Genomic DNA, 27,365 nt, shown 5'->3' with positions numbered 1-27,365 from the left:
TCAGGATCATCCAGTGGGTAGGGACACCTCCCACCAGCCCAGGTTGCTCCAAGCCCGTCCAGCCTGACCTTGGACACCAGCCATCCTAATGTCCCGTCAGGATCAGTGCCTGTGCCCCTCCTGGAATCCCTGTGCAGATGAGTTAAACTGGAGGGTTTCATTTAATCAGAATTAACCCCTGTCCTTTTGAAATTACAGGAATTACTTGAATTTTGTGACAGAAGAGATGATAAATCCCTACAGGTAGGTGTGAGTCCTGGCATGACTTCCCTGGGGGAAAAAAGCTGCTGTTTTGGGGAAGCCCCTTCCTCATGTGTTTAACAGAGAAGGAAGCCAAGGTCTTCATCTGGAAAAAGAGAAAACAAGATGAATTAATGACCTTCCACCTCCCTGGAATCAGGGAAAGGGAACAGTAATCCCTGCAGGAGCAGAGCTGTTGTTTTCCTTGCCGTGTTATCAGCACTGGGAGAGATCTCTGCTTCCTTGGCCTGACACCTCTGTGAGTTATGGGCCAGGAAAGAGCACTCAGGGCTTTATTGCTGCCTCAGTTCAACTCCCCCTGAGCATTTGTGCTGCTGTCCATGTGTTTGTGCTGCTCTCCATGTGTTTGTCCCATGCTCTTCCCATCCTGTTGAGCAAGAGCTGCTTCCTGCTCTGCCCGTGCCTCTCGGGGTTATTTGGGGCCCTCAGCAGAGCAGGACAGGGCTGAGAAATCCCTTCTGCTCCTGGGAAGGTGCCTGGGAGCTGAGGCTCAGGGGCACTTGTGCAAGAGCCCATCCTGGCTGACCCTGGGGGTGCTTTGGTCCTGCTGGGAAGCACAGGGCTGGATCCACCCCCTCGCAGAGAAAGGGCAAAAGGGGGGCTGCATTTTGCAATTATTTTCATGTCTGCTGGATGCAGTCCTGGTATTTGACTCCGCTCCTGCAGCTTGGAGCTCTGCTGGAGCAATTAGAGTGGCACCAAGCAGGGTTTCCTTTTGCACTTTCCCTTCACAAATGAAATTAAACTGTTGGGAAAGGCAAATTTGTACCAACACAGGCTGTTCACAGACCCACTTAGGCTGTGCCTGAACTCCTTTTCTCTGAGTTCCCTCAGTCCAGACAGCTGAGTTTAGGTGGAGCCTAAAACTGCCCAGTGCATCCCTGAGACTCCCATCTCCCCCAGGAATGCCCCCAGCACAAGGGAGCTCCTTTGCCCTGAGAGAATCCCCGTGCTGGTGCCACTGGGTATTTGTAATTAAAAGTGATCTTGGATTCTTGCTTGCCCAGGCAGCCAGGGCCTCTCCATGCAAAAAATCCCTTCTGCCATCATCCTTCCCTCTCCACCTGCAGCCTCCAGGCTGTTCAGGGGCCACACAGTCCTTGAGGCTGGAAAAACCTTTAAGGCTGTGACCAGCACCATGTTCACCACTAACCATGGCCTCAAGTGCCACATCCCCGTGTTTTTGAGGGATGGGGAGTCCCCCACTCCTTGGGCAGCCTGTTCCCCTGTGGCTATCCCCTCTCCCGTGGGAGCAGTATGTGCCTGGGACACTGCCCACCAGAAAAGCCAGAGAGCAGAGAGGCTCAAAGCGGGCTCAGGAGGCGGGCAATCCCTGGGATCAGCAGCTCCCTCCCGCGAGCTGTTCCAGGACAATGGGTGTTTTTTTCCTAGAAACCTGCCCCTGGCTATCATCATCTCCCTGCCTGTCGTCACCCTGGTGTATGTGCTGACCAACCTGGCTTACTTCACCACGCTGAGCACCGAGCAGATGCTGACGTCCGAGGCCGTGGCCGTGGTAAGATCCCGCTGCTCCAGCCTGACTCATCCCAGGGCAGGTGAAATAATCAGCCTTGGAATCACTGCACACATCTCCTGCTTCATTCCCGGCTGCTCAGGGCTGCTTGCAGAAACCCTGATGTTGAGCAGGAGATAAAGAGCAGCGTGATCCCGAGGGGATTATCCTGGGCAGCAGCGAGGGTGGCACTCAGTGCTGCTCTTCATTCGGAGCTAGGGAAACTTGCTGCTGGCCTTGTGACTGCCCATCAGTTACCAGAGCTTGGTCCTTATGGGGAAAGGTCACTCAGTCAACACTGAACTGGATTGTTCTCTCTCCGTGTCTTCCTTGTTTTAATTAAGAAAGAAAAATAATACTTCTCTTAGTTAAAATGCCAGTGTGGTCAGGAACCCAGATGGCTTCAGAAGGGAGCAGACCTTGCAGCCTGAGCCTGACCAGGATTGTTCAGGGCTTCATGGGGAATCTCCCAGCCCAGGATGAGCTGAGCCCCTCAGGTGACACTGCTCCATCCTTTGGGTTGGGACAGAGGCCCTGCTCCACCACAGCCTGTGCTGCAGGGGATCCTGGAATGGTTTGGGTGGGAAGGGACCTGAAAGCTCGTCCCATCCCACCCCTGCCACGGGCAGGGACACGTTCCACTATCCCAGCTTCTCCAAGCCAGCCCTGTGCAGCCTGGCCTGGAACAGCAGAGGCTGGAAATCAATCCCGTGTTGGTGCAAACCCGCAGTGGAGCAGCACAGGCTCAGCCTGTGACAAAAAGCTGCAGGGCCAGGTCCCTGCGTGTCCCCAGGGCTGGCTCCCAGCTCCTGCCTCAGCACTTGGCAGGAGCTGCTGTCTGAGTTTCCTCACAGTTTCCGTTTGGCCTTGAACTTTCCGATAGCTGGTGGATAAATGTCGTGTCCTGGTCCCGAGGGAAGGGCTGGCTGCTGATGTATTTCAGCAATTCCACAATCTGCTTTTTCAGGAAAGGGGAGCAGCACGTGGGAATATGGGAAACTCCGTCACAGCTTCAGCACTGAGCTGTGGCGTTTGTTGAGATTTCTCCAGATACTCTCTGTAGGCAGCTCTGAGTTTTTTGGGACGATGTGAGTGTGAAATGTCTCTTGTTGTCCCCCATTTAGGATTTTGGGAACTACCACCTCGGTGTCATGTCCTGGATCATCCCTGTCTTTGTTGGGCTCTCGTGCTTTGGGTCTGTCAATGGATCTCTTTTCACTTCTTCCCGGTAGGTTCCTTGCTCAATCCTGTGGGTTTTGTTTACAAGCTGTGCTCAGTTCCTCACCCTTTGGAGTTCTCCTCCAGAGAGTGGCTGTGGGCAGACACAAAGTCTGGAGGGCCTGGAGGCCACGTGGGGAATGCAGGAAGACAAAGTTAGACTTTAAACCAGATTAAAGGCAACCTTTTAGTAGTGTCAATCTTCTGTTCCTCAGGCAAAATCCTGGTGAGGTCAATAAACAGAACCAGACACAGGCTCAGGGCTCGGGGCTGCTGAGAAAGTGGCTTTCATGAGAAGCAGAAAGTTGGGAAACTTCAGGGATGAGAATCCCTCGGGACGGGGTGAAAGGCTGGGCAGGGGCAGGACCGAGATGGTTCCGGCTCCGACACATCCCTGGGTTGCCTGAGGAGTCACTTAATTGCTGTCCCTGGAGAGCAGGATAGAAATCCATCCTTCCTGCATTCCTTGGCCATGTCCAGCCTCCTGCTGAGCAGGGACTGCTGTTCCAGGCCTGGTGCTCCAATCCTGCCTCGGGGCCACCGGGGCTGAGCTCGGGCTGGCCCCACTGGTTCTGTGCTGAGCACAGAGCCCTGCAGGGCTGTGACTGGACTGTGTCCCCTCTCTGTGTCCCCTCCCAGGCTGTTCTTCGTGGGATCCCGAGAGGGGCACCTGCCTTCCATCCTGTCCATGATCCACCCCCGGCTGCTCACCCCCGTCCCGTCCCTCGTGTTCACGGTGAGTCCTGGGGCCGGGCTGGGGCATGGAGCAGGGCTGGGATCCCACTGGAATGGAGCCACAGCCATTCCTGCATGTGCCCACAGGAGATGGACCCTTCCCATCGTGTCCTCGTTGTCCACTTCTGTCTTGAATTCTTCCAACCCTGGAAGTGTCCAAGGCCAGGCTGGACAAGGCCTGGAGGAACCTGGGATAAGGGAAGGTCTCCCTGCCCATGGCAGGAGGTTGGAACTAGAGGTCCTTTAAGCTTTGAGGTCCTTCCAACCCAAACCATTCCATGATCCTATGAAATGGTTCCATGCAGCAATTGAAAATAACCTAAATAAGTAAAAAATAGTCCATGTGATCCCTTTCCTGGCAGGTATTTCCCCTAGATACCCCCATTTAGTGTTGTAACACAGGTGGTTTTGCCTGCTCCCTTTCCTAATGGCCTTTTCCCTGGATTCAGTGTGTCATGACCCTGCTCTATGCCTTCTCCAACAACATCTTCTCAGTCATCAACTTCTTCAGCTTCTTCAACTGGCTGTGCGTGGCCCTGGCCATCATCGGGATGATGTGGCTGCGCTACAAGAAGCCAGAGCTGGAGAGGCCCATCAAGGTGAGAACGGGGTGGGCACTGCCAGGGGACCCTCCCCAGCTCCCTTCCCAGCACCAGGGGAGGCTCAGCTGCTGCTCCTGCATGGAGAAGGGGCTGGCACTGCAGGGCAGTGCTGTGTTGTAGCTAAAGGAGGTGTCCCTGCTGCCGAATCCATGCAGGAGCACGAAGAGCTGCCTTGGGGACAGCACAGTGAGGGAGCTCTGGGTGACAGGGACAGGGTGTTGTGGTGGGATTACTGTCTGTGAGTGCCAGGACAGATCCCAGGCTGTGGCTCTCAGTGTAACACTCTGTACCCCCGTGGAATTCCCCTAAAATAGTTTTCTGCTAAAGCAGCCAGCCCCGTGCCGAGCTCTGTCCCCGGTGTCCTTGGCCAGCTTGGCAGCCCCGCGTCCCATCTGGGGGGAGGCCAAGATCCTGTCAGCCCCCGGTGCCTCTCCCCCTAAAGCTGCTTCTCCCTCATCCCACGGCACACTCGGGTCCGTGCCAGGCAGCAGCACCCACAGGGAAACAAACCCACGGGCCTGGAATGGTGCCTTCCCAAAGGGAATCTTTGCTGGCTCTTCCCTTGGGTTTTGGGGTTTTCTTCTCAAAGCTGGGCTGCTCTGGTGGATGCCCTGCATGGAGTCCCCTGGGAAGCAGCCCCAGCTTGTGCTGTGCCTCTGCTGGCTTTGGAGTTTGGTGCTGATTTGGATATGGAATTACGGAACTGAGGTCCAAAAAGGTGCTGAGAAAGGCTCTGGGCCATGGGGGAAGGATAATTCTGTCCCTCCCAGGTAGATAAACTCCTGGAAAGCCTCCCCTGGCACATCTCCTAAGCTGTCCCTTGCTCCCTGCTCAGGTGAACATCTGCCTGCCCATCTTCTTCATCCTGGCCTGCCTGTTCCTCATCGCCGTTTCCTTCTGGATGACGCCCAAGGAGTGTGGGATCGGCTTTGCCATCATCCTCAGTGGGATCCCCATTTACTTCTTCGGGGTCTGGTGGCAAAACAAGCCCAAGTGGGTTCTCCAAGGCATCTGTGAGTATCTCCAGGGAGGAGCAGCTTTGGCTCCCAAAAGATTTCCCGGTGCTGTGCTGCAGTGCAGGCTCTCCTCCTCTCTGGAGCTTCCAGAATCCTGGCTCTGCTCCATTCTTCTTTCATGGGAACAAGTTTCTCCTGATGATTGCCATGTGTGCCAAGCATCCAAAGTGCATCCTGATGTGCAATAATGGCAAAGTCTGGGACCAGTACCATGTTTTTGGGGGGTTTTAATCCTGCCAAAGAGGTTGTTAGCAGCAGAGCAGAACTCCCTGCTCCTGGAAGAGCCCAGGGCCAAGCCTTTGCTCAGCAAAGAATCCCTTCCCAGTGGTGTAGGAAGGATTGAGCACAGCTGGCTTCAGTTTGACAGCTGCAAATCCACAATTAGTCCCAACCCATGGCTTAGGCAGTGCTGACATTTGGGATCCAGGCAAAGCTTTCCTTGGCATCCCCCTGTGGCAGCGGAGCAGAGGCAAGGGAAGCTCCCCTGGATGTTTTCTCTCAGGTTTATTTTTAAGGTATCTGCTCCAAGGTTTTCCACCAGCTGTCACAAGGCCAGGGTGTGTTTGGAGGGATGGAGAGGCTGTGCTTGGCACACAGAACCTCAGCAACTGAGCCCAGAAAGTCAATCCCTGCTGCCCAAGTAACTGAGCTCAGCAGCTGCCTCCCTGCTCTGCTGCAAGGGGCTGACCTAGAAAAGCAGGCAAGGAGAAGTGCCCAGCCTTAGCTGGGTGTTTCGTGAGGAAGAGAAAAGCTTTTAGCAGCACTCAGCACTTGTTATTCTTCTTTTCCCCTGTCTCTCTGTGTTCCTCTGTCCCACACTCACTTTTTTATCCTGGGTAGTAGGCTCAGTTCCTGGAAAAAAAACATTTTTGCAATGCCTGGGTGGTAAATTACCATATTCATTGTTTTACTCCACCAAAGGATTGTAAGGAGAATATTGAAAATATTCTGGGAACAGACAGTGATAATCCTGCAAATGTCCAGTGAGAAAGACAGGAATTTTAAAAGTGATTTATTGATACATTGCAGATAATCTGATCACCTCTAACTGATCTGAGCCTCACTTAGTTGTGCTTAGGATCAGTTTTACCCTGCAGGAATGGTTTGTGAACTGCAGCCAGGGTGGAGCAGCAGGGAGCAGAGGAGTCAGGGTGGGGAGGCAGAGGGCTCAGCCCTTCCCTCATGGAGCCAGGGTTCTGCTGGGGGTGATCCCTGACCTTTCTTTGCTCTCTCTGCAGTCTCCACCACCGTGCTGTGCCAGAAGCTGATGGAAGTGGTTCCTCAGGAATCCTAGGCAGGACAAGCAGGGACTCTGAGCTCGAGGAAACGCACAAGGTTATTCTGAGATGACACAAGGATCCGACCCCTCACTCCCCAGTCCCAGGCACCGGAGCTGCCTCCTGCTGCCACCACTGCCCCGAGGCTGTGCTCACCTCCTGCAGCCCCTCCCGCCCCTCCCAGCCCTGCAGAGCAGCCAGGAGAAGTCCTTGGTACGAGCCAGGAGGAGGAATTCCAAAGGGCACTTCCAGGGGGGTGCTGCCTGTGCCCTCTGTGTGTGTGAGGGCTGTGCTTGGCTCTGGGGGGCTCCTTGGCTTTGGCTCTGGGATCTGCTGGAGCCTGGTTTGAGTGTTCAGAGTGCCTGGGGGCAGCTGGGGCTGCCACAGAGCCCTGGGGGGTCCTGAGCTGCCTTACCTGGCCCAGGTGGGGGTGGGAAGCAGAGGCTGGCTGATGTTGGCTCACTCCCCCAAACTCACACTCCCATGTGCTGCTGGACACTGGATGTGGGGGTGCCTCCTCTGAGTGTCCTGTGCTCCTCACCCAGGGCCCTGCCACCCTTTGGATTAGGATCACCACTCTCAGATCCAAGCCAGCTCCCTGCTGCTGAGCCCGTCCTCCAGGATGCTCTTCCCCACAGTGCCCATCCCTGGCAATGAGCACTGGGGGACGAGTTCCTGCTGGGACAGCCAGGAGCTGCAGGCAGCGGAAGGCCAAGTCCTTGGCTTGCTCATTCCATGCTTTCCTGTGCCAGGCTTTCATCCAGCATGGGATGAGCAGCTCTGTGCTCTCTCTCCTCATGGCCCTGCTCAGGGAGCCATGTTTGCCCCTAAACCACTTGCAGAGAGAAATAAGGGGGAGGATTGCCCTGGCACATTCCCTGGGGTCTCTCCGTGCACTGCCTGGCGCTGTCCCCTTTGTCCTGCTGTGTTTCCTCTGGAATGTGCCATGAGATGGGACCAACTGGCTCTGGGCTGTGGAGAAGGGCAGATGTCCTGGCTGGCTGCAGGGATAATGGAATGGTTGGGTGGGAAGGGACCTTACATCCCATCCAGTGCCACCCCTGCCATGGCAGGGACACCTTCCACTGTCCCAGGCTGCTCCAAGCCCTGTCCAGCCTGGCCTTGGGCACTGCCAAGGATCCAGGGGCAGCCACATCTTCTCTGAACACCCTGTGCCAGGGCCTCCCCACCTCTGAGTAATGAAAGTGAGCTCTGCTCTAAGGAGCAGGGCCTGGGCCTGATCCTCCTCCGTGCATCCGGTGTGGCTTGATGAGATCCCAGCACCACCCTCTTGCTCCAGGAGTGACCCCTGAGCACAGTCCATGATCTCCATGTGAAATCCTGGTTTGCTGCCGTGGGTGGTGCCATCCCATCCCTGAGCACCCCAGAATTCCTGTAGTTCCCGAGTAGTCAGCACTGTCCCCTGAGGGACACGTTGCTTTCTCTGGTCCAAAGTGTCACCTTTTGGAAAGCTGCAGCTCCTGAACCATTTGCTCATCGTGCCTCTGTGCTCTGACATCACCTGGAATTCTCTTTTCCCCACTGGAGCTGCTTTGCTGTCTCTGTTGCAGATCTTTGTGCTCGTGCTTTGTGCAGGTGGCTTGGTGAACTGTTCCCCATTTTTTTTTTAAATCTTGGCTGTTGGGAAGCCAGGATGCTGCAGGAGCTGTCGCTTCCCACTGGATTCTCCTTGTAGCAGAGTTCTTTGGGGTGAAGGGGCATTAAGGACACCATGGTACTCACCCAGGCTTTGTCCTGGGAAGTTGTGCAGTGCTGCAGGTGTGTTGGGGTAGGGGCAGCTCCTGCCCAGCTGGCTGGCCGTGTCCAGGTGCAGCTCCACACTCCCACTTTGCCAGCCCCGTGTCCTGCTCTGAGACAATCAGCTCTTTATTCCATGGCAGCTGGGGTGGAGATTCAAATCAGCTCAGTGACAGTGTGGAGATGCCTAATCCAGCCCAGTGACAGGGTGGAGATTCCCAATCCAGCTCAGTGACAGTGTGGAGATTCCCAGTCCAGCCCAGTGACAGGGTGGAGATTCCCAGTGACAGGGTGGAGATTCCCAATCCAGCTCAGTGACAGTGTGGACATTCCCAGTGACAAGTGTGGAGATTCCCAGTCCAGCTCAGTGACTGTGGACATTCCCAGTGACAGCGAGGAGATTCCCAGTGACAGTGTGGACATTCCCAATCCAGCTCTCTGGGAGCTGAGTTAATCCATGAGGATTTGCAGCTGCTTTGGGAATATCCAGAGGGCAGACCCCAAGGTTTCTGGCCAGTGCAATGAGTTGAGCGTCTCAGATCTGATGCCTGTGCAGAGGCTTTGGTATAAATAAGGTCATGAATCACAAAATCTGAACTTGAGCTTTGGCTTCTTCCAGCTGAAGGCTGAGATGGTTTTGAGCAGTGATGGGAATCACTGCTCCTACTGGACCTGCTCCGTGGAGAGGGGACCTCAGTCTGTCCTGTAGGTTTTTTTGGCTGTGAGGTCTCAGGGCAGTTCCTGCAGGGCCTGGGTTCAGTGTGGGGGCTCTCAGTGCCAAAAGCCACCAGCAGAATTCCTTGGGGTGCAAAGCAAAGGCATTGGAATCTCAGCCCCCTCAGCCCAAAGTCAGCTGGCACCAAGGAGTCAGCTCTCTGCACAGAGAGCTCAGGATTGGGGCCAGAGCTCCCAAAGGCTGGCTTGGACACATTGTCCATCAGGTGATGACCATCACAGTGTCCTCCTGGTGACCCTCTCACACTGCTTTGAAAGAGGAGCTGTCACACTAAAACATATTTTTTAAGCAATCAACGGATTTTAATTAAATCCTTAACAGGCTTGCTTTGCTTTTTGTGGATTTCCGTGATTTCTCACTTGCTGCTGAAGATTTGCTCTTGTACTAACCTGAGGCTCTGGCACTGATCCCACCTCCGTGGGCATCCCATCAGCATCTCCTTGGCAATAGAGGTTTAGGAAGAAATGGAACCAGGTACCAGCACAGAGCCACAGAAAGGCTGAATTTGGTCAGCCCCAGCTCACATCTCAAAGTCAATCTGCCAAAAAGCTGATTTCTTTCACCCTGGAGCCATTATTGTTCCCCCATAGCTGCCCCCCACCAGGGCTTGGTGGCACGGCTGGAAGAGCTTGGGTTGGTTTTTCCTGGAGGTTTGGGAGATAATGAGGAATGGGGTAAAACTGAGTTTAATTTTAGAAAGAAAAGACAACAAGTAGTTCCTGCAATCATGGAAATGGCTGCCAGCCTCTGCTGTCTGGTGTGGCAGCTCTTCCCTTGGATCAGCAACATCTGCCTTCAGCTTGTGCTGTTCTGGTGGGTTTGGGTGTGGAAAAGGGAGAATTCACCCCTGGGAGAGACAGCCTTGCTGCTTGTTTTCCTCAGACGTGGAGTGAGGTGTGTCAGGGAGGGCAGGGGAGCCACACAGTTCCCAGTTTCCCATCACTGCCAGCACTGGAGGTGGGATTTTTCCTGTTGTTTCTGTGTTTGCTCTTTGGAGCCCGTGGTCAGGCAGGGAGGGTTCATCTCCCTCCCCACAATGATCCTGCAACCACAGTGACCCACAGTGGGTTCCACAGGGATCTGTTCCATTGGCAGCTCCCTGCAAGTCCTGCTGGAGCTGTTCTGTCCATGGAATTCAGGTGGGAAAAGACCTTGAAGGTCGCAGAGCCCGATGGCGGCGCCGTGGCTGTGCCGTGATCCCTGAGCTGACTCCAAGTGCTCCTGAACCAACCCCAGCTTCCAATCCTGCTCCTCTGCAGCTGTTTCTGAGTTCAGGCTCCCAGGCTGGCAGTTGTTTGGGGTGGTCACAGAATTGCATCCCGCAGGGATTGCTAAACAGAGCAGGAGCTGCTGGCCAGGCACTTCCATACCCATCGGGTTCCTGTTTCTAAATGAACCCTTCCTCCAGCTGGGAGGGGAACCAGCCCTGCAAGAACCAGGGGCATTTATGTCATCGTGATGAACTTTTAATGATTTTTTTTTTAAACTTCCTGCAGAATTTGCAGTGGTTTCCATCTCAGACACTGTGTTCTGGTAAACAGGCTTTTGTTTGGAACGACCCCCTCAGTGGCCACGGAGTTCAAAGGGACTCTGGCACAGTTGAACAAACTTTAAAGGCCCTTCAGCTGGATTGGAACTCCTGGGAAGTGGCTTTGTTCTTGTCCAAGTCCTCTCCCAGTGGGTGGCTCAGGCAAGGGAATAAATCGGGCTCCTCCAGGGCTGCTCCGTGGTGGGTCCGGGCAGGAGCAGTGGGGCTGTTCCTGGAGCTGTGACTTCCCAACCCTGGAGAGATATTCCCAGGGGCAGAGTCCTGCTCTGGCTGCAGGGAATCCCAGGGAATGTTTCCACTCGGTCTGGGAAGGTACCTGTGCCTTCGGCCGAGGCCACAGCGCTCTCAGGCTTTAATCGAAAATCAGATTACAAAACAAATCCTTGAGGAAACTGCCAAACATCCTTACACAACTTGGGCTGCTCCCGTGGGATGCCAGCTCTTCCTCCATCCACTCTGACATGAAATTGGGAAAGGGCTGGAACAAAGCAGCTCCTGGAGCTTGGGAAAGGGCAGCCCCAGGGCAGGGTGGCTCCGGGCTGGTGCCGAGTTCTGGCTGTGACCCCAGGGATTGAATCCCAGCCTGTGCCTCAGCCAGAGCCAGCCACGCCTGGCTGCCAAGCAGGGAGATCCTGCAGAGCTGGGAATCTGCTCCTCCATCCCTGCAGCGCTGGGAATCTGCTCCTCCATCCCTGCAGGGCTGGGAATCTGCTCCTCCATCCCTGCAGGGCTGGGAATCAGCTCATCCTGCAGGAATAGGAATCTGCTCCTCCATCTCTGCAGAGCTGGGAATCTGCTCCTCCAACCCTGCAGGGCTGGGAATCTGCTCATCCTGCAGGAATGGGAATCTGCTCCCTCATCCCTGCAGGAATAGGAATCTGCTCATCCTGCAGGAATAGGAATCTGCTCCTCCATCCCTGCAGGGCTGGGAATCTGCTCATCCTGCAGGAATAGGAATCTGCTCCCTCATCCCTACCAGGACATCCTGGAGACCTCGGTGCTGGGGGCAGCTCCAGGGGCTCCTCATCCCGGGTGTCTCCTTGAGGAGTGACATCCAGGATTGTGCTGGCTTTGCCTGGGCTCGAGTTCTCCCCAGTTGGAACTGGAACTGGGTTGGGAATGTGTGTGGGATGCTGCTGGTGCAACCAAGAGCTCCCAGTTTGATGATGCAGTGGTAGGAAACGTGGCTCGGGGTCGGTGATCCCAAAGGATCCCATATCCAGAGGGTTATTCCTTGCCTGAGAAGGAGTGTTGCTTCCTCCAGCTGTGGAAGTGGTAATGAGTAAAAATAAAAAGTATTTTTTTAAACACTGAATTAATTTCTAAACTGCCTAAAAGAGACTTTATAGCTCCAGCTGAGCTCTTCCCGAGGGCTGCTGTTCAGCCCAGCACAGGGGCTCTCCCTCATCCCGGGCTGTGGCTGTGCTGGGATCAACAGCAGGCAAGGGAAACGCCTCCTGGTTTGTTCAGAGGATGGGAGGAGGTCCATGTCCCACCAAAATCCTTGGAGATGGAGGATCTTGAGTGGTTCCCAGACCTTGCTCGCACCCTCAGAACAAAGGGAGGGTGACCTTCACTCCTGGTGGAGAATCTGACTTTTCAGAGACACTTTGCTTTGTATTTTTGTTGTTTTTTTTTTTTAAACACAGGAAAAAAAAAAAGCTCTTAACACACAGGAAAACCTGAACCTGATTTATGATTTTGTTATATTTGGTTGCTTTAAAAAAACCTGTTTTACTAATTTAAATGTATCTGTAGATGACACTATATTTATTTGAAAGGGGTAAATATCTTTTAGTCTTAATTCTTCTCCAGTAAGTGCTGTGTGTTCCCAACGTTTGTGTTCCTGGCAGCACAGCAATTCCACTGACTGAGGGCTGGGCAGCCAGCAGCTCCTGAATCCAATGGCCTTGGACAACAAGATGTCTCTTGCAATGTAATTTTTTTTTTGGTAGTATTTCTTGATTCTTTTATGTCTGTGGTTTAACAAATCTGTTCAATGTTCGGGTTGTTCTATGTTTTGGGTTGTTTTGTTTTGTTTTTTTAACAAAGAAAGCTGAATTACAACACTCTGGTTGCTGGTCTTTGCCTCAAAAAGTTTTCTTTTTCCATGATTATCCCACATCCACCTGGGTTTCCAACTATTCCTCTTGCAGCTGGATTTAGGACCAATGAGAGCATCCATGCCTCCATCTCCATCCTCCTTTTTAAATTCTAGATCATTTTCCTGAGGTTAAAACTAAGGGAATGGGGAAGTGGGAGAGCTTTGGGCATGAGGAGGGAGCAGAGGAGGAATATCCCAACTCCCAGGGTGTGTCCACAGTTCTGTGCAGCAAAAGGAATGCCCAGCAGTAGGAAGGCACCACGTTTTGATGGGAGAAGTGCTCCAATTCCTTTTCCCTGTCCATTCCAGGCTGGAGAAGAGGCGTTTCAGTGGGAAAGGAGAAGGGCAGGGATGCTCAGGCTCCCAGGGGCTGGTGGAGGATTTGATTTGGGGTTGCAAAGGGCAGAACTCCAAGGTTTTCCTTCCTAAAGGAGTGGGTGGTGCTGGGGCTGTTCCCCTGGGACACAAACACATCCCAGAAGAAGAAATGGGCAGGAAAAGCTGTGGAGAAATCCCAGTGAAGTGGGACTTGAGTGGTGCCACATGGGCTGAGCAAGTGTCACACAAATTCCACAGCCAGTTCAGGTGTGACGAGGAGGGACTCACTGAGCTTCCCATAGGGGTTGGAAAAGGGAATTCTTGTTCTGGAGAGAGGGAAGAAGTAGTTAATAACAGAGGGAGGTCTGCAGGGCTCACCCAGGGATCATCTCCTGCTTCAGGGCCTGGAAAAGGGGATGGACAGGCTGGCAGAGCCTGGAGAACAAGGAAATCCAAAGCCAGGGAGTGAAATCCCACTGGATCTGGGCAATCCCCATGGATCTGTGGGCTGCTGCTCCAGCCCCTGCCCAGCCCCACCAGTGACCCCTCCAGGGCTGGGCTCTGGCTGGGAGCAGGAGAGGACCTGGACACCCAACAAAGGCAGGAAGTGTCTGCAGCCCCTGGGGCTGGGGATGTGCTCAGAGCACTTTGCTTTGTGCACTCCCACAGCACAGACAAAAGGGTTCTTCATCTGGGGGACACTCTGTGAGTCCGGGGCAAACCTGGGGTGGGATCACGCTCCTGCTCCATGCATTCCCCACAGATCACCACTGCTGGTCACCAGACTGGGCCCTGTGGAGGGACACTCTGTGAGTCCAGGGCAAACCTGGGGTGGGATCACGCTCCTGCTCCATGCATTCCCCACAGATCACCACTGCTGGTCACCAGACTGGGCCCTGTGGCTCCTGGCTCCCCCAGCTGACCTTTCCCTGGTGCCACTGTGCCCTCACAGAACCATGGAATGACCTGAAAGCTCATCTTGTTCCCACTAGCCCAGGTTGCTCCAAGCCCCTTGAACACCCCCAGGGGTGGAGAAGCCACAGCTGGAAACTCCTCCAGAGAATGGATGTGGACTCATCAGTAGCAGAGGAAGGCTCCTGGAGGGCTTTTCCTGGGAAGGACTCCTGGAATGGGGGACACGTGTGGCCCAGCACTGTCCAGACATGTCCCCAGCTCTGCTCTGGTGGCTGCTGGGTTTGTCCTGGGGGCTGGAGGTGTGGGAGAGGGCAGGCATGGGAGCACATCCCTCTGGAACACACACACAGGGAGCAAGGCTGACATTTTCCCACCCTCAGACCAAACCCAGGGTGTTTTTCTCCCCAAAGCCAGGAGCTCCTGTGTGGGAGGGCTGTGGAGAACACAGGGAATGCCACCAAGGAAGGGTGAGCCCTTGGAGCAGCAGGTGGGAATGTCCCAGGACTGGAGGGAATTGCAAAACCCATAAAACTGTTGTTCCTTTGAAGATTTGTGTGGAAGATGAAAGGCCCTAAATCTGTTTGGGTTGGGAAGAAGCCACTGAAGGGTGGGGTGCGACACGGGCCGGGAACAGCTTCAAGGGTGCACAGATAAATCAAAACAAGGAGCTGACAGGGAATTGTGGCTGGAACTAATAAAGGGATCCTCGGAGGGAAATAAATTCATGCAGTGCAAACGAGCTCCAGGTATGAGGGAAATTGGAGACAAGGAGAATTGATGTTGACAAACTTCCTAGCAGCAAAATAACACCCAGCAACAAAATTGTTCCTTTAATATTGAGGCAATGGAACTGCCTCAAGGGGTTTTTACCATTTTTTAAAGGAGTTGCTGATTTTAACCTGCAAAGCCATGAAATGAAGGTGTCTCTCCAGCTGATTTTGCTGGAGATTTATTTTTAATTTAATTAATTTATTTTTTAGGTGGCAGAGCTCAGCAGCACAGGATTTTTGGAAAGATGGGTGTTAAAGATCTTTAACAAAAGGATCTATTCAACTCCCTGATTCCAGGCCTTGAAATGTAACAGGGATTTTTTTCAGAGATCCCCATAAGGATTTTTCCCCCTGCTTAATTCCTGGAGATGCAAATTTCCTGCCTGTCTTGGACTGCAGTTCTCCCAGCTGGGAATGGATGGCGCAGGAAGCAGCAGGGTGGGCAGGAGGGACTGGAAATCCACAGAAACCACCGTTGTTCCTGGCTGTGCCTCAGTTTCCCCCACTGAGAAAGCTCTTGCTCATCTTCCCAGAACAGCCTGAAAGCTCTGTCTCAGTCAGCTGGGACAATAAATGCTGGAAATTCCCTTGCTCTTCATCCAAGCTGCACAATGGGAAAGATGAATCCACATTTGGATCCCTCCATCGAAAAACCAGTTTGCAGGCAGGGTTTGCTGGGAAAATGTCCCTGTTGCCTTAGGCCAGTGCAATCCAAGCCTTGGAGAGCCTGTTCCTGGATTTGGGGGAGCTGAACCCGATTATCCACGTGAGCACCTGGAGCTGTGGCAGCCAGCAAAGAGCTGGGATGGAGCTGGGGAGGCAGTGAGTGAGGACAGTGCCCAAGAGATGGGAACAGGCAGGATTATGGACACGTTATGTAGGGAAAATAATTCTTTTTTATTTAAATAAAGAGCTTTTTCCAACACCTCCTTTTGGAAGCGATTCCCTGCCTCCCTCTGCAGCCAGAGCAGGAGCACTGCAGTGTCCAGCTCCAGGATCCCACCCCGCTCTCCCAGTTTTTCTGCGTGAGTTGGCATCACTTGTCACTGTGTGTGTCCCCCAGGGTGACAGGGACACCCACAGGTCACAGAGCCACCTCGGGGGTGCATTTGGCCATGCTGCCTGCCCTCAGAATCATGGAATGCTTGGGGCTGGAGGTTCAAGCTCACCCATCCCCACTGCCAGCTCCCACCCCACGTGTCTGCATCATGCCAGCACCAGGGACTGTCACAGCATCAGGTGACAAATCCTGCAGCCTCCAGAGCAGCCCAGAATTATCCCAAAACGAGTGACAGAATGAAAGGCACAGAGCCCTGAGCCTGAGCAGACCCTGGGGATGTTGCAATACTCCAGGAGTGTGGTGTGCTTCACTTTGGAGCCGTTTCCCGGCTGGTTTGGTCAACATCTCCAGGAGCCTGGCTCTGGATCTCAGTGAGGTCATTTCTGCTCTGACTTGCCCAGGGAAGCAGCGGCTGCCCCTCTGCTCACGCAGCTCCTCACTTGTGTAAGCAGAGGGAGCTGCAGGGCGGGAGCCTCGCAGAAATCAGGTCTGGGCACCTCAGGAATTCGGGAGCTTTGTGCTGCAAGGAGCTGCTGCACATTGGATCTCCGAGCAAAAAGCCACCAGCTCAGCTAAAAGACAATTCAAATGTCTGGAGGGGCCGTGGTGCCCTGCCAGGAGCAGGGTGGGGGTGAAGCTCCTGCTCAGTCACTGGGATTTCAGCTCTCTGTGGTGGAGAATACTCCAGACACTCCTGGAGCCTGTGAGGACCACAGGAAGCACATTCCCGCTGGCCCCGGCTTCCAAAAGCACCCAAAAGGCACCAGGGCAAAAATTACTCTCACTGGTCGCGAATTATTTCTTGAGAAAGAACATTTGGGGATGGAAAAATCCTTTTTCCCTTTGTTTATGTTTGTTTTCTTCAGATGCCTCTAATATTTCCTAGAAAAACCAGAAGCCTGGTGTTACTTTGTGCCTCTAAAGGCAGCAGCCCATGGAATCTTTCTGAGGAAGATGAAGCTGAAGGGTTTGGGGTTGTCCCAGCTTTTCCTGCATGTTTGGAGGCAGCTGGATCTGTGAATGAAATTCCTGGTGGACTGCAGGAATTGTAGGGCTGAGCTCGCTGCTGGTGGCTGTAGTCTCCTGTCTGTCTGTCTGTCTGTCTGTGCACAGCCTTGCTCCTGCTAAATGGGATTTATCCCTGTGCCAGCACTGGGTTTGCATTAGGGGGGGAAAAAAAAAAAGCCCCATAATCCACAGTGACAAAGTTGCCCGAAAGAGGCTTTCCAAGAGGCACTGGCTCCCACAATGTAAAGAGTTTAAGCTCTCACATGATGGCTCAGGCCGTGCCGTTACTGCAGCAATCAGCTCGGGACAGCCCGTTCCTGGGGAGGCAGCTGCATGGAGAGCTCTGGGCTGTTAACTGGGGAGCCCTTCCACAGGCAGAGGAAATAAAGTGTTCAAAATAAAAATCCCAGCTCACAGAAGAAAGTCGTTTAGAGCCACATTAATCCCAGTGTATGCCAGACCCTCTGAATAATCAAAAATTACTCTTGCTGTCACAATTTTTTCTTGAGGAGGAACATTTGGGGATGGAAAATCCTTTTGTCCCTTGTTTATGTCTGTTTTCTTCAGGTACCTCTAATATTTTCTAGAAAAACCAGAAGCCTGGTATTACCTAGTTAGAAATCCTGCAAGCCTCAAACCATTCTCTCTTCATCTTCCACATTTAATTAAAATTAATAGCAATTGCAGCAAAATTAGCCTTTTTCCTAGTACCCCATGGAATTTCTGAGCAGGTGCTATCACTGCTGAGCAAAGGTTAAACAGGTTTTTGTCTGTCTTATTCAGGAAACCAAATCTGAGAGAAGCTCCTGTACCCAAGGCAAACAAGATAAACCCACAAATCCTGCAAAATATTCTCTCTGGGATTTGCTTCTTGCTGTGTGGGCCAAATACCATCTGGATTTCTCCCCTGCCCTCCACACAGAAAAATCAGCCTGAAAAGCACTTTGACACCCTCCTCATTCTGGCCATGGGCTTGCAGCATCCTCAGGGACTGATGCAAGACCTTGCCAAGGGCTGTTGCATCAGAAAAAACAGCAGGAAACAGTTGGCTCTGCCCTGTTTCCCCAAATATTGCAGATTTTTCTTCCTTTTTTTTTTTTTTTTTTTTTTTTTAGAGGAAAGGGATTTCCAGCCACAAGGCTGCTGAGTGCAGAGCTGTCTCAGGAATAGGAAGTTGAGATGCAGGAGAAGATTCCCCCAGGAACAGAATTTATGGCAATTCTTGGATTTCCCCAGCTGCCTGTTGCAGCCTGCTCTCCACTGGGTAAAAGGCTCCAGCCTGGAGCCTTTGGATGCTGCAGCTCTGTTGATGCATGCAGGGGATTAGGCAGGGAAGGAGGCTTTCGTTTGATTTTCCTTGGCTTTATTAAATGAATTCCAGCTTTTCTGTGGAGCTGCACACGCTGCTTTGTGTGCCACAGCCTCGCGGGCGCCAGGCCTGACCCTGCAAGGATCACTGAGGGCTGATCTGCTCCAGCCTCATTCCCTAAATCCTGCTGGGATGGGGATCCACCCCCCGATGGACATGGGGGAGACTCTGAGAACACAACAAGGACAAAATGGATCTCAGGGATGCTTGGCTCCAGCCAGGTGTGACAGAAACTGGGCTTGGGAAGAGACATGGAACTGGAGACAAAGAGGAAAATTGGCCTGGAACCAAAAAGAGATTTGATCCTGCAAACAGGAAAAGGAAGGTCAGGAGGAGATTCCCTGCTGGTGGTTTGGTGATGGGCAGGAGGGAGAAATCCCTGTACGCAGAATCCCAAAGGGTGATGGGAAGCACGGGGCCACAACCTTCGGAATGCAGCACCTTGGGAAGTGGAAGGCTCTGGATACGGCTGCTCCAAGGCCAGCCCACACTCCCTGCAGCACCTGGCTGAAGTTGCCATGACTTCACCTGGGGCTGAAGGGATTTGTGAGGATGCAGGCAGAGCTCTGGCTGGGCCTGACTCACTGCCTCTCCCCAATAAAGATCCAGCAGCCTGTTCCAACCCCGCTGCCCTCGGGCTGCAGGGGATAAAGGTGAGGGATTTGGGAGGAATGAGCCCAGCACCAGCCCATGCCTGCCTCCAGCTGAGCCCTTCTCCAGGCAAGTCTGTGCCTGGGCAGAGCTGCAGCCTCTCCTCACAGCTGCTCTGCACTTCAGAGCATCACCGGTTCGTGTGTTTGTGGGATATTCACCAATTCCCAGATGAAACCTTCCTGGAGATTCTCCAATGGAGGTCCCATGGCAGCAGTGCCACAGGGAAGGATTCACTGCCCTGTGTGGGCTGTGCAGCTCCTTGATTTCATGGTGTCCTGAAATATCCAACCTTTTTCATGGACTGACACCCCCCAGTGCCATAAGTGAGCAGGAGGTGCCTGTCCATGAAAGCACCATGAAAGAAGGGAGTGGGCAGCTGGTGGGCACAAACACATTCCCTGTGTCTCCTCTTCCAGGAACCTGCCCTGGACTCTCAGGGAAACTGTAGATAAAATCCAGGGGCTGGATTTCAATGGTCCTTCTGAATTCCCTCCAACTCAGGATATTCTGGGACTCTTCCACGGGAGCATAACCCATCACTGCTGCTGGCTGCTGTGGGGACAGCCTGGAAGAGAGGAATAACCCCTCATGGACACCCACCAGCCCCAGGGACTCAGCCACCATCTCAATCCCAATCCCCATCCCAATCCCAATCCCTCCTGGGCTGCTTCTCCCCAGAATGTGCCAGTTCTCCCTGTGGGAAGAGTGAAGCTGTGCTGGGTGCCAGGAACCACCATAGAAACTCCGTTTGCTCTCCAAGCAATGCCAGGCAGAGCTGCCCAGCAGGGAGCTGAGTAAATATTGGTTGTGCAATGGGATCTAATTCCCACCTGCCTCATCAGTGGGATGGATGGAGTGTGGTGGGTGAGGCTGATGTTCATGTGGTCATCGTGAAACCCCAGCTTTCTGTGCAGGCAGCACAGAAAACCCCAGCTGTGACGTGTCCCTGACACCTGGGGCTGGCCTTCCTGTGTCACTCTTTCTTTCCTAGCAACAGAAATGACATCTCAGATCAGGAAACCAAGGTGGTTATTTTCAGAGAGACAGGATGGAAACACTTTTCTGAGGCTGCGGGTTAAAATTAGATCTTTTCTTCAAAAACTGAGTCAGTGATAGAGAGATATGGGACAATCACCTGTTACGTCATGTCTGTAAAAACACCCCGAGACGTGTTCAGCAGTGGATGTGATGTCATCTTTTAAAATCTAAATTGCTGCAGTTTGAATCCCTGTGGGCAGTCATGCAGGAGCAGTGTTGGGAGGAGGTGGGGGGCTCTGTAGATGACACTCCATGTCCTGCTGGAAGGAAAAGCAAACTTTAATTTACATTTCATGGTCCCTAAATTGCCACCCATCCCTAGAGGTTCTGCTGAGATTTTGGGGGTTCACAGGGAAGAGTGAGAAAGGAAATTCAACATAATTTTAACCATGGGGAAGAGCTCTCCCATGTCTCCTGCACTGACCCCACCACAGCAGCTCCTCCTCCTGCAGGTCACTGCTTTAGGAGAACATTCCTGCTCAGAGAGTGGTTAACACACCCACTTGTACCTTTTTAAGCTGCTGAGAATGAACAAATATTTTCTTTCCTTTTGCAAAACCACAAGGAATCTTGCCAGGGTCATCGTTTCCTGAGGGTAAATGCTGAACAAGATAAGAGATGTAAGGAGTTATCTCTACTGAGGAGCTCAGGGAACCAGACTGAACTGGAGCAGAACTCACCAAATCCTCCCCAGCCTTGCTCTGACTGGTAAAGCCTCGTCAAGTGCCTTGACAGCAGCAGGTAGGGCAGGAAATCCATCTGATCCCAAAGGCTGTCACAGCACCACAAGGAAAAGCAATGCCAACCAGTTGTGGGAAAACCTGCTCACCCCTCAGGCCAGGGTCAGTGGGTTTCTGTGGAGATAAACCAGAATTAATGCCATCAGTGGCACTGTTGTCAGGGCTGAGGGAGGTAAAAATCAAACCGTGAGGGTCAGGCCCTGTCCTTTACCTTCTCAGCTGGGCATGGCAGGACAGGGAGAAATGATCCAGATCCACCCTTTCCGCAGAACAGCTCGATTCCCTCCAACCCTCTTTGACAGGGGCTTAGACACAGCTCTGAAAATGCCACAACCAGTCTCTTCTCATGTGTCACTGTGCTGGAACTCAGGGATTTTTCTGTGATGTTTAAATTAAACCTTCTTCTGATAATATATAGGGAATCCTCCTCATCCTCCCTGCCACAAGATCCCTCCCCCTGAACACAGGTGAGCCACTGAGCCCAGGTTCCTAAGGCTCCTTCAGCAAGTGACAGAGGAAAACTGGTGTTGGAGAACACCTGGATGAGGGCATTTTTTTCCTGGATTGCAACAAAAGCCAGCAGGACACTCAGCCCTGCCCTGCCCCAGCCTGGCTGTGTCTCACTGCTGATTTCATCTGGCCCCAGCATTTCCTTCCCCATCTAAGGGAAACGTCTCTAAGATGTTCTCAGCCCTGTGAGGAAGGGTTTGTGCTGGGAACTGAGTGCTGGCTCTGAGATAACTGGATGTCCGTACAGCATTTAAGGTTATCTTTAAGTGGATTTGTATCTGCTTTCTGAGGGCAAACAGTGCTGAGGACTGTGGCCAGTCTCTGCAGCACCCACTGCAGGCTCTGCTCTGGAGATGGTGCATCCCAAAAAAACAGCCCCGAGCTCTCTGGAGATGGTGCATCCCAAAAAACAATCCTGGGCTGTGCAGGCAACTCATGGTAGAGGAGGTGTCCCCAAATGTGCTTGGACATGTTCTCAGCAAAACCATGGGATTAAGAGTGGAAGTATTTTCTCCACTGCCAAATTCCCAAGAATGTCCTGAAGCTGGAGAAACTGAAATACAAAGGATTTCTCCATCTCAACGTGCTTTGCTCACAGGAGAACATTTCCCTGACGGCCTCCTGGAGCTGGGACATTCACATCCCTGAATCCAGGGGATATCTGCATTCCTGTATCCAGGGGATATCCACATCCCTGAATCCAGGCTGTGCCTGGAGCCGGGATATCCACTTCCCTGAATCCAGGGGGTATATCCACATCCCTGAATCCAGGCTGTGCCTGGAGCCGGGATATCCGCATCCCTGAATCCAGGGGATATCCACATCCCTGAATCCAGGCTGTGCTGGAGCCGGGATATCCGCATCCCTGAATCCAGGCTGTGCCTGGAGCCGGGATATCCGCATCCCTGAATCCAGGCTGTGCTGGAGCTGGGATATCCGCATCCCTGAATCCAGGCTGTGCTGGAGCTGGGATATCCACTTCCCTGAATCCAGGCTGTGCTGGAGCTGGGATATCCGCATCCCTGAATCCAGGCTGTGCTGGAGCTGGGATATCCGCATCCCTGAATCCAGGCTGTGCTGGAGCTGGGATATCCGCATCCCTGAATCCAGGCTGTGCTGGAGCTGGGATATCCGCATCGCTGAAAGCCGAGCCCTGCTCGGAGCTGATGCAAGGCCGGGCCGGGTGTTGCAGCAGCAGCAGCAGCAGCAGCAGCAGCGGGGCTGCACTGGCGCTGACACCTCGTGGGGCTCCGCAGCCACTGCAGCCTGACTCCACTCCAGCCCGGGTTGCATCAGACTCCGAATTTGAATATTGGTGAGGAAAAAATGGTCCTTTGCATAAGGGCTGGGGATTTTAAGGTATTATTGGCTGGTTTGTTCCCCGAGCAATATGAGCTCACTGGCCAGGACTCACTTCTCACTTCTGATTTTCTAAGGTTTCCTTTTACTCACTTCACTTCTCTCAGGTTCACTCAATTATTTCTTTAGAAATCTCAAAGGGGGTTCAGAGATATGGGGTTGAGCCCCAAATTGTGTCCCTGGACCTACAAACCCCTCAGCCCAAGTGAGTCAGGGACCTGTATAATGACACTGGCATTGAAGTGCTTCTGGGTCAGCTCGGGACATAAATGAGTGGAAAAATATCAAAACTTGTTCATCAGCAAATTGGGAATAGAGCAAAACAAGGCTGGTGCCAGGTAAGGAAAACCAGTTTCAGCTGGTGTCAGCTGGATCCATCCCTGATATTGTGAGCCCTGCTTGCCCAGGAAGATTAAGCATCTCTAAAGAAGCTTAGGTAGCCTAATTAATGGTTCACCAGCCTAATTAAAGAAGATCCGGGACAGACATAAAGACAGTGTAAGATTTCTGCTTTCTCATGGCTGTTGTGGTGCTGGAGCAGATTGATGGGGGTCAGTGTCCTGGAAAATGTGACAAGAGCTGGACAGAGCCTTTGGGAGCAGCTGCTGGAGCATTTCAATCAGGAGCAGCTTCAGTTCTGGGCTGGTGAATCCTGTCACAGCTCAGTGACACCACGGACACACTGAAACACCCCCACCAAAGCTGCTCTGATGAAGCAGCAGCACCAAAGCCCTGCTGCAATCCCTGGTGTCTGATAAAGGACAAGCAAAGGAGGGCAGTGACACATGCAGAGAAATTTGGCTGCTCCACGAGGAAGTTTGGCCGGAGCAGCATGGAAACAGCCATTCCTCCAAGAGCCTCCTGTGCTTACTCAGATGTGAGCACACACGTGTGCAGGGATTGAGCCACCAGAGCCTTTCCCTGAAGGGAATTTTGGGATTTGGGTGCTTTTGAGGGTGGGGATAAGCCAGTGAGCAGTGGGAGCAGAACCCTCTCTTTTGGCAGCTGCTCCTGGTGAACAGCTGAGATAATTCCACAGTCTCCCTGCTCTGGTACAGAAGGTGCTCCATGCAGGATCCCAGCACAGTCAGAGACAGGGTCTGCTTTACACAAATCAGAAATTCTGTATTTCCCCCAATCCATAACCAGTTAAAACCAGAGATCAGAGAGGGGGGAGTCTCAGGCTCCTTTGCTCTGACATTCTTATTTATTTGCTCTGATTTTCCTCTCAAAAAGTGCAGAAACCCCAAGGGAATCCTACTGGAATGGCAAAAGTCAGGGCTTTCACAGCTTCACGGGGAATTTTTGGCTTCAAGCCTGGCACTTTGCTGATGGACTTAGATGGATGTCCCTTGGGACGTGTATCTGGACAGAGCCACGCTTTGTACTTCCCTCAAGGGAAGCCTCTGCCTTCCTTGGCTTCCTCTGTTCTCGAGATATTAAAGCACCGATTTCCAAACAGAAAATCCAGGAAGCCAATTGAATGGCTGGGAGATGTTATCAGCTCCTGGTTATAAACGAGCCTTGAATGGAGCAGCAGCCACCTGCCAGCTCCCAGTCCAGCTCCAGGATCTCTGGCATAAGCAGGGAATGAGGGGCCTCTGCTGGACTGTCAGCACAGCCAGGAGAAAAACCAAGAATTCCCAACTTTTTTCAAAGTGAGCCCTGGTTATGGACAACCTTTGTCCCCCAGCTGGATTTGCCTTTGGAGGTGACCAACTCTGGCTGTCACCACAGCCTGGAGGGCACATTTGGGGTGGATTTCTCCCTATTTTATCTGTGTGGAGGAGGAAAATTGCAGCCTGAGCCTGGAGACCAAAGGTTATTTTGATTCATTTTGTGAAGTGTTCCTGCACGAAGCTGCTTCCAGTGACAGGACGAGAGGAAATGACCTCAGGATTTGCCAGGGGAGGTTTAGATTGGATATTGGGGACATTTTTTTATGGAAAAGGTTGTCAAGCGCTGGCACAGACTGCCCTGGGCACTGTTGGAGTCCTTATACCTATAACTGTGCAAAAACCATGTAGATGTGGCACCTGGGGACACGGCTGGTAGGGAATGTGGTGCTGCTTTGATGATAAAGGCCTGCTCCAACCTTAATGATTCCATGATTTTCTTTCACAGCAGTGAAAGAAAATAATTCTCCCTGGCTCTGCTGAACTTCTCTGACACCCCCACGTTCCCTGGCAGTGCTCCAACCAGCATCATTTGACTCCCCATCCCTGGAAGTGTCCAAGGCCCGGCTGGACAGGGCTTGGAGCAAGCTGGGACAGTGGAAGGTGGCCCTGGCCATGGCAGGGGGTGGGATGGGATGGTTTTTAAGATCTCTTCCAACAAAACCATTCCATGATTCTATAAGACACTTGCCATCAGCAGCCCCACAGCTCTCCCTGTTTGTAAGGCTTATCTTTATCCTCCTCTTTCCATCCAGACAGAGGCAGAACTCTCCAACACCAGCAATTCCAACCATTGCAATGCTTTTTTGGTTGATTTAGTTCCTGTGCTGTCAGCACGTCCTCCCGCTTAATCTGGGGCATTAATTCCTTCCTTGCTACTGGCTTCAGAAAGCATTAACAAGGGAAAAATAAATCAAGTGTTGGAGCACAAAGAAGACTTGTGGGAAAAAGCTTTTGAGCCTTTTCTGAGGCTCTCATGCCTGTTATTCTTTACTTTGCTGATACAGCTGGATTTACCATCCTGTTGAATGAGCATATTCCAGACTATAAAAAAATAACAAAGTCGAACCACGTGGGCTTTGTATAGGTCAGAGCTGGAGAGGGGCTGCCAGAGACAACAGCACAGGACGGCTTCAGAGCACGAAATGTGCAAGCACAGCCAAAGTGCAGCTTATGCTCCTCCAAACAAAGCAGGGACCAAACCTGAGACACATCAGAAACAAGCGTGGGACATCTGGGCGTGGGAGCTCTGTGTGTGTGTGCTCCAGCTCGGAGCCACTGCTGGCTGCCAGCTGTGTGCAGATGTTGGGACTGTGGGAACGTGGAGTGGCCTTTCCCATCCTGGGTGATAGGAATCTTGTGGAAAGAGCTCACCTAAGTCAGTGCTGGAGTTTCAAATTGGTGTTTTAGGGCAGGGTAGTGCTGTCAGGTATTCAGTCTCATCTTTACCCTCGACCTTCTGAGGGAGATTCATCCCTGAAGTCACCATTGTGGACACAGCAATCCTCAACTGTGGAGCAGGGCAGAATTCCCCGAGGAATTCCTGCCCTGTTTCATGCTCTTGTCGTGCTTTGCATTTTCAAAGCAGAACTCTGGTTGTCCCCCCATCCTCCTTTCTCACATCCCCCGTGAGAAGCTGGACTAGGGAGTTCAAGAGATCAGAGAACTCACACCAGCAATGTCCTGCCTCACGTGGGAGGACTGAATGACCCCACACATCCCAAACTGCACCAGAAACGTGGAAAATAAAGGAGTGAGAAAGCAATCTGAGCTCATAGAATCTCTGAACTTATGGAAATAACCGTGAATGATGAGGCATCAAAAGGGGGTGAGCAGAGCTGGGTGTGCGGGAGGTGAAAAACTTCTCACTCCCTCAGCAGGTGACGATTTGAGGGTTAATTTCCTAAAAATGCAGCTTTTTTCATTTCAAAGCCTCCCTAAAAAGTGCTGGAGATCTGGACCCAGAGGAATTGCTGACCTGTAGACACCAGGAGGGGACGTGTTTTCACACACTGATGTCTCTTTGAGGTTGAAGCCCGAGGAGCAGCGGGGAAACTTCCGAGCCCGTTTGCAGCGCCAGGGAACTCGGCAGAGCTCCCACATCTGGGAATTGCAATGTCCCATCCCCGTTGCCTCTGGGGTTTCTGTTCCCCTTCCTGCACATAAACATGGACACGCTGCAGCTCGAGCTGGAACTACAATGTTTTCAGAACAAACAGAAAAACAAAGTGCTGCTCATGGTGTGCATTGTCTGCAACCTCAAAATAACTTTCCCAGCTCTTCCCTCCGTGCTCCAGGGCTGTGCTTTTCCCCGATCCCAGGTTCAAGAGTAGGTGGATGTTCCCAGCAAAGGATCCATCCTGCAATTTCATGGCACGTGCTGGATGTTTGGGATGATTCAGTGGGTGTTGAACTCACTGGTTTGGATCTCTGGGGTGAAAACCCCCCTGCTTCCAGGAAATGAGGGGTTTTGTGGGAATTCAGTGAAAAATATAATGATTTTATTCCTTCTGCTCCGCAAGAAACAATCATGGTGGCGATTTTGATGCGCAGTGGGATGAACTTGCAGCTAAAAGATTTATTTCAACCCATATTTACACCCTTAGGTGTTCAAGGCAGGTGTTTTCCCAGGAATTTTTCCCTGGGCTCAGCATTTCTGCGTGAAATACCACATAAATCATCATTAATCCTTCTCCACTACTGAGGGAAAAAGCATTGCCTGAGAGCGCCTGTACTTCTTTAGGCTCTCCAACAACTCAGGATTTGGAGAGTGGCCTGGATAAACCCCATTCCCAAAGGTCTGCAGCTGGAAATGAAAACACTTGCACAGTGCCCCAATCCCTGGGGAATTCTGCCCATGGTTTAATTTTATTTTATTTCCGCACAGGGCCTCCCCCAGGCCTGGCTCATGTCTCAGGTGATGAAATTACAGAATCCCAGGATCACTGAGGTTGGAAAAGAGCTCCAGGATTGTAAAATCCAACCTGTGACTGATCCCCACTTTGCTCCCAGCCCAGAGCACTGAGCGCCGCGTCCAGGAATTCCTGGGACGCCTCCAGGGTTGGGCACCCCAAACCTCCCTGAGCAGCCCTGCCAATGTTTAACCACACTTTCTGTGAAGAAATTCCTCCTGATCACAGAACCATGGAATATTTAGGGTTGGAAGGTACCTCTGGAGA

At 52.5% G+C, this 27,365-nt stretch overlaps 1 protein-coding gene across 1 annotated transcript in view; it reads left to right on the top strand.

The window, feature by feature from the left end:
* SLC7A5 (solute carrier family 7 member 5) overlaps positions 1-9,210 on the top strand; it is a 28,731-nt gene extending 19,521 nt beyond the window's left edge. The window contains exons 4-10 of the mRNA XM_038148077.1: positions 199-243; positions 1,654-1,777; positions 2,899-3,002; positions 3,632-3,728; positions 4,177-4,326; positions 5,165-5,342; positions 6,584-9,210. Coding sequence (XP_038004005.1) covers positions 199-243; positions 1,654-1,777; positions 2,899-3,002; positions 3,632-3,728; positions 4,177-4,326; positions 5,165-5,342; positions 6,584-6,639 — 754 coding nt within the window. The 3' untranslated portion in view covers positions 6,640-9,210. The remainder of the gene's footprint in view (positions 1-198; positions 244-1,653; positions 1,778-2,898; positions 3,003-3,631; positions 3,729-4,176; positions 4,327-5,164; positions 5,343-6,583) is intronic.
* Positions 9,211-27,365: the final 18,155 nt, after the last annotated feature.

This window comes from Motacilla alba, chromosome 11 (assembly GCF_015832195.1).
Source record: "Motacilla alba alba isolate MOTALB_02 chromosome 11, Motacilla_alba_V1.0_pri, whole genome shotgun sequence".
NCBI classification, from domain to species: Eukaryota; Metazoa; Chordata; class Aves; order Passeriformes; family Motacillidae; genus Motacilla; species Motacilla alba.
This window is presented reverse-complemented; position numbering and strand designations above follow the sequence as displayed.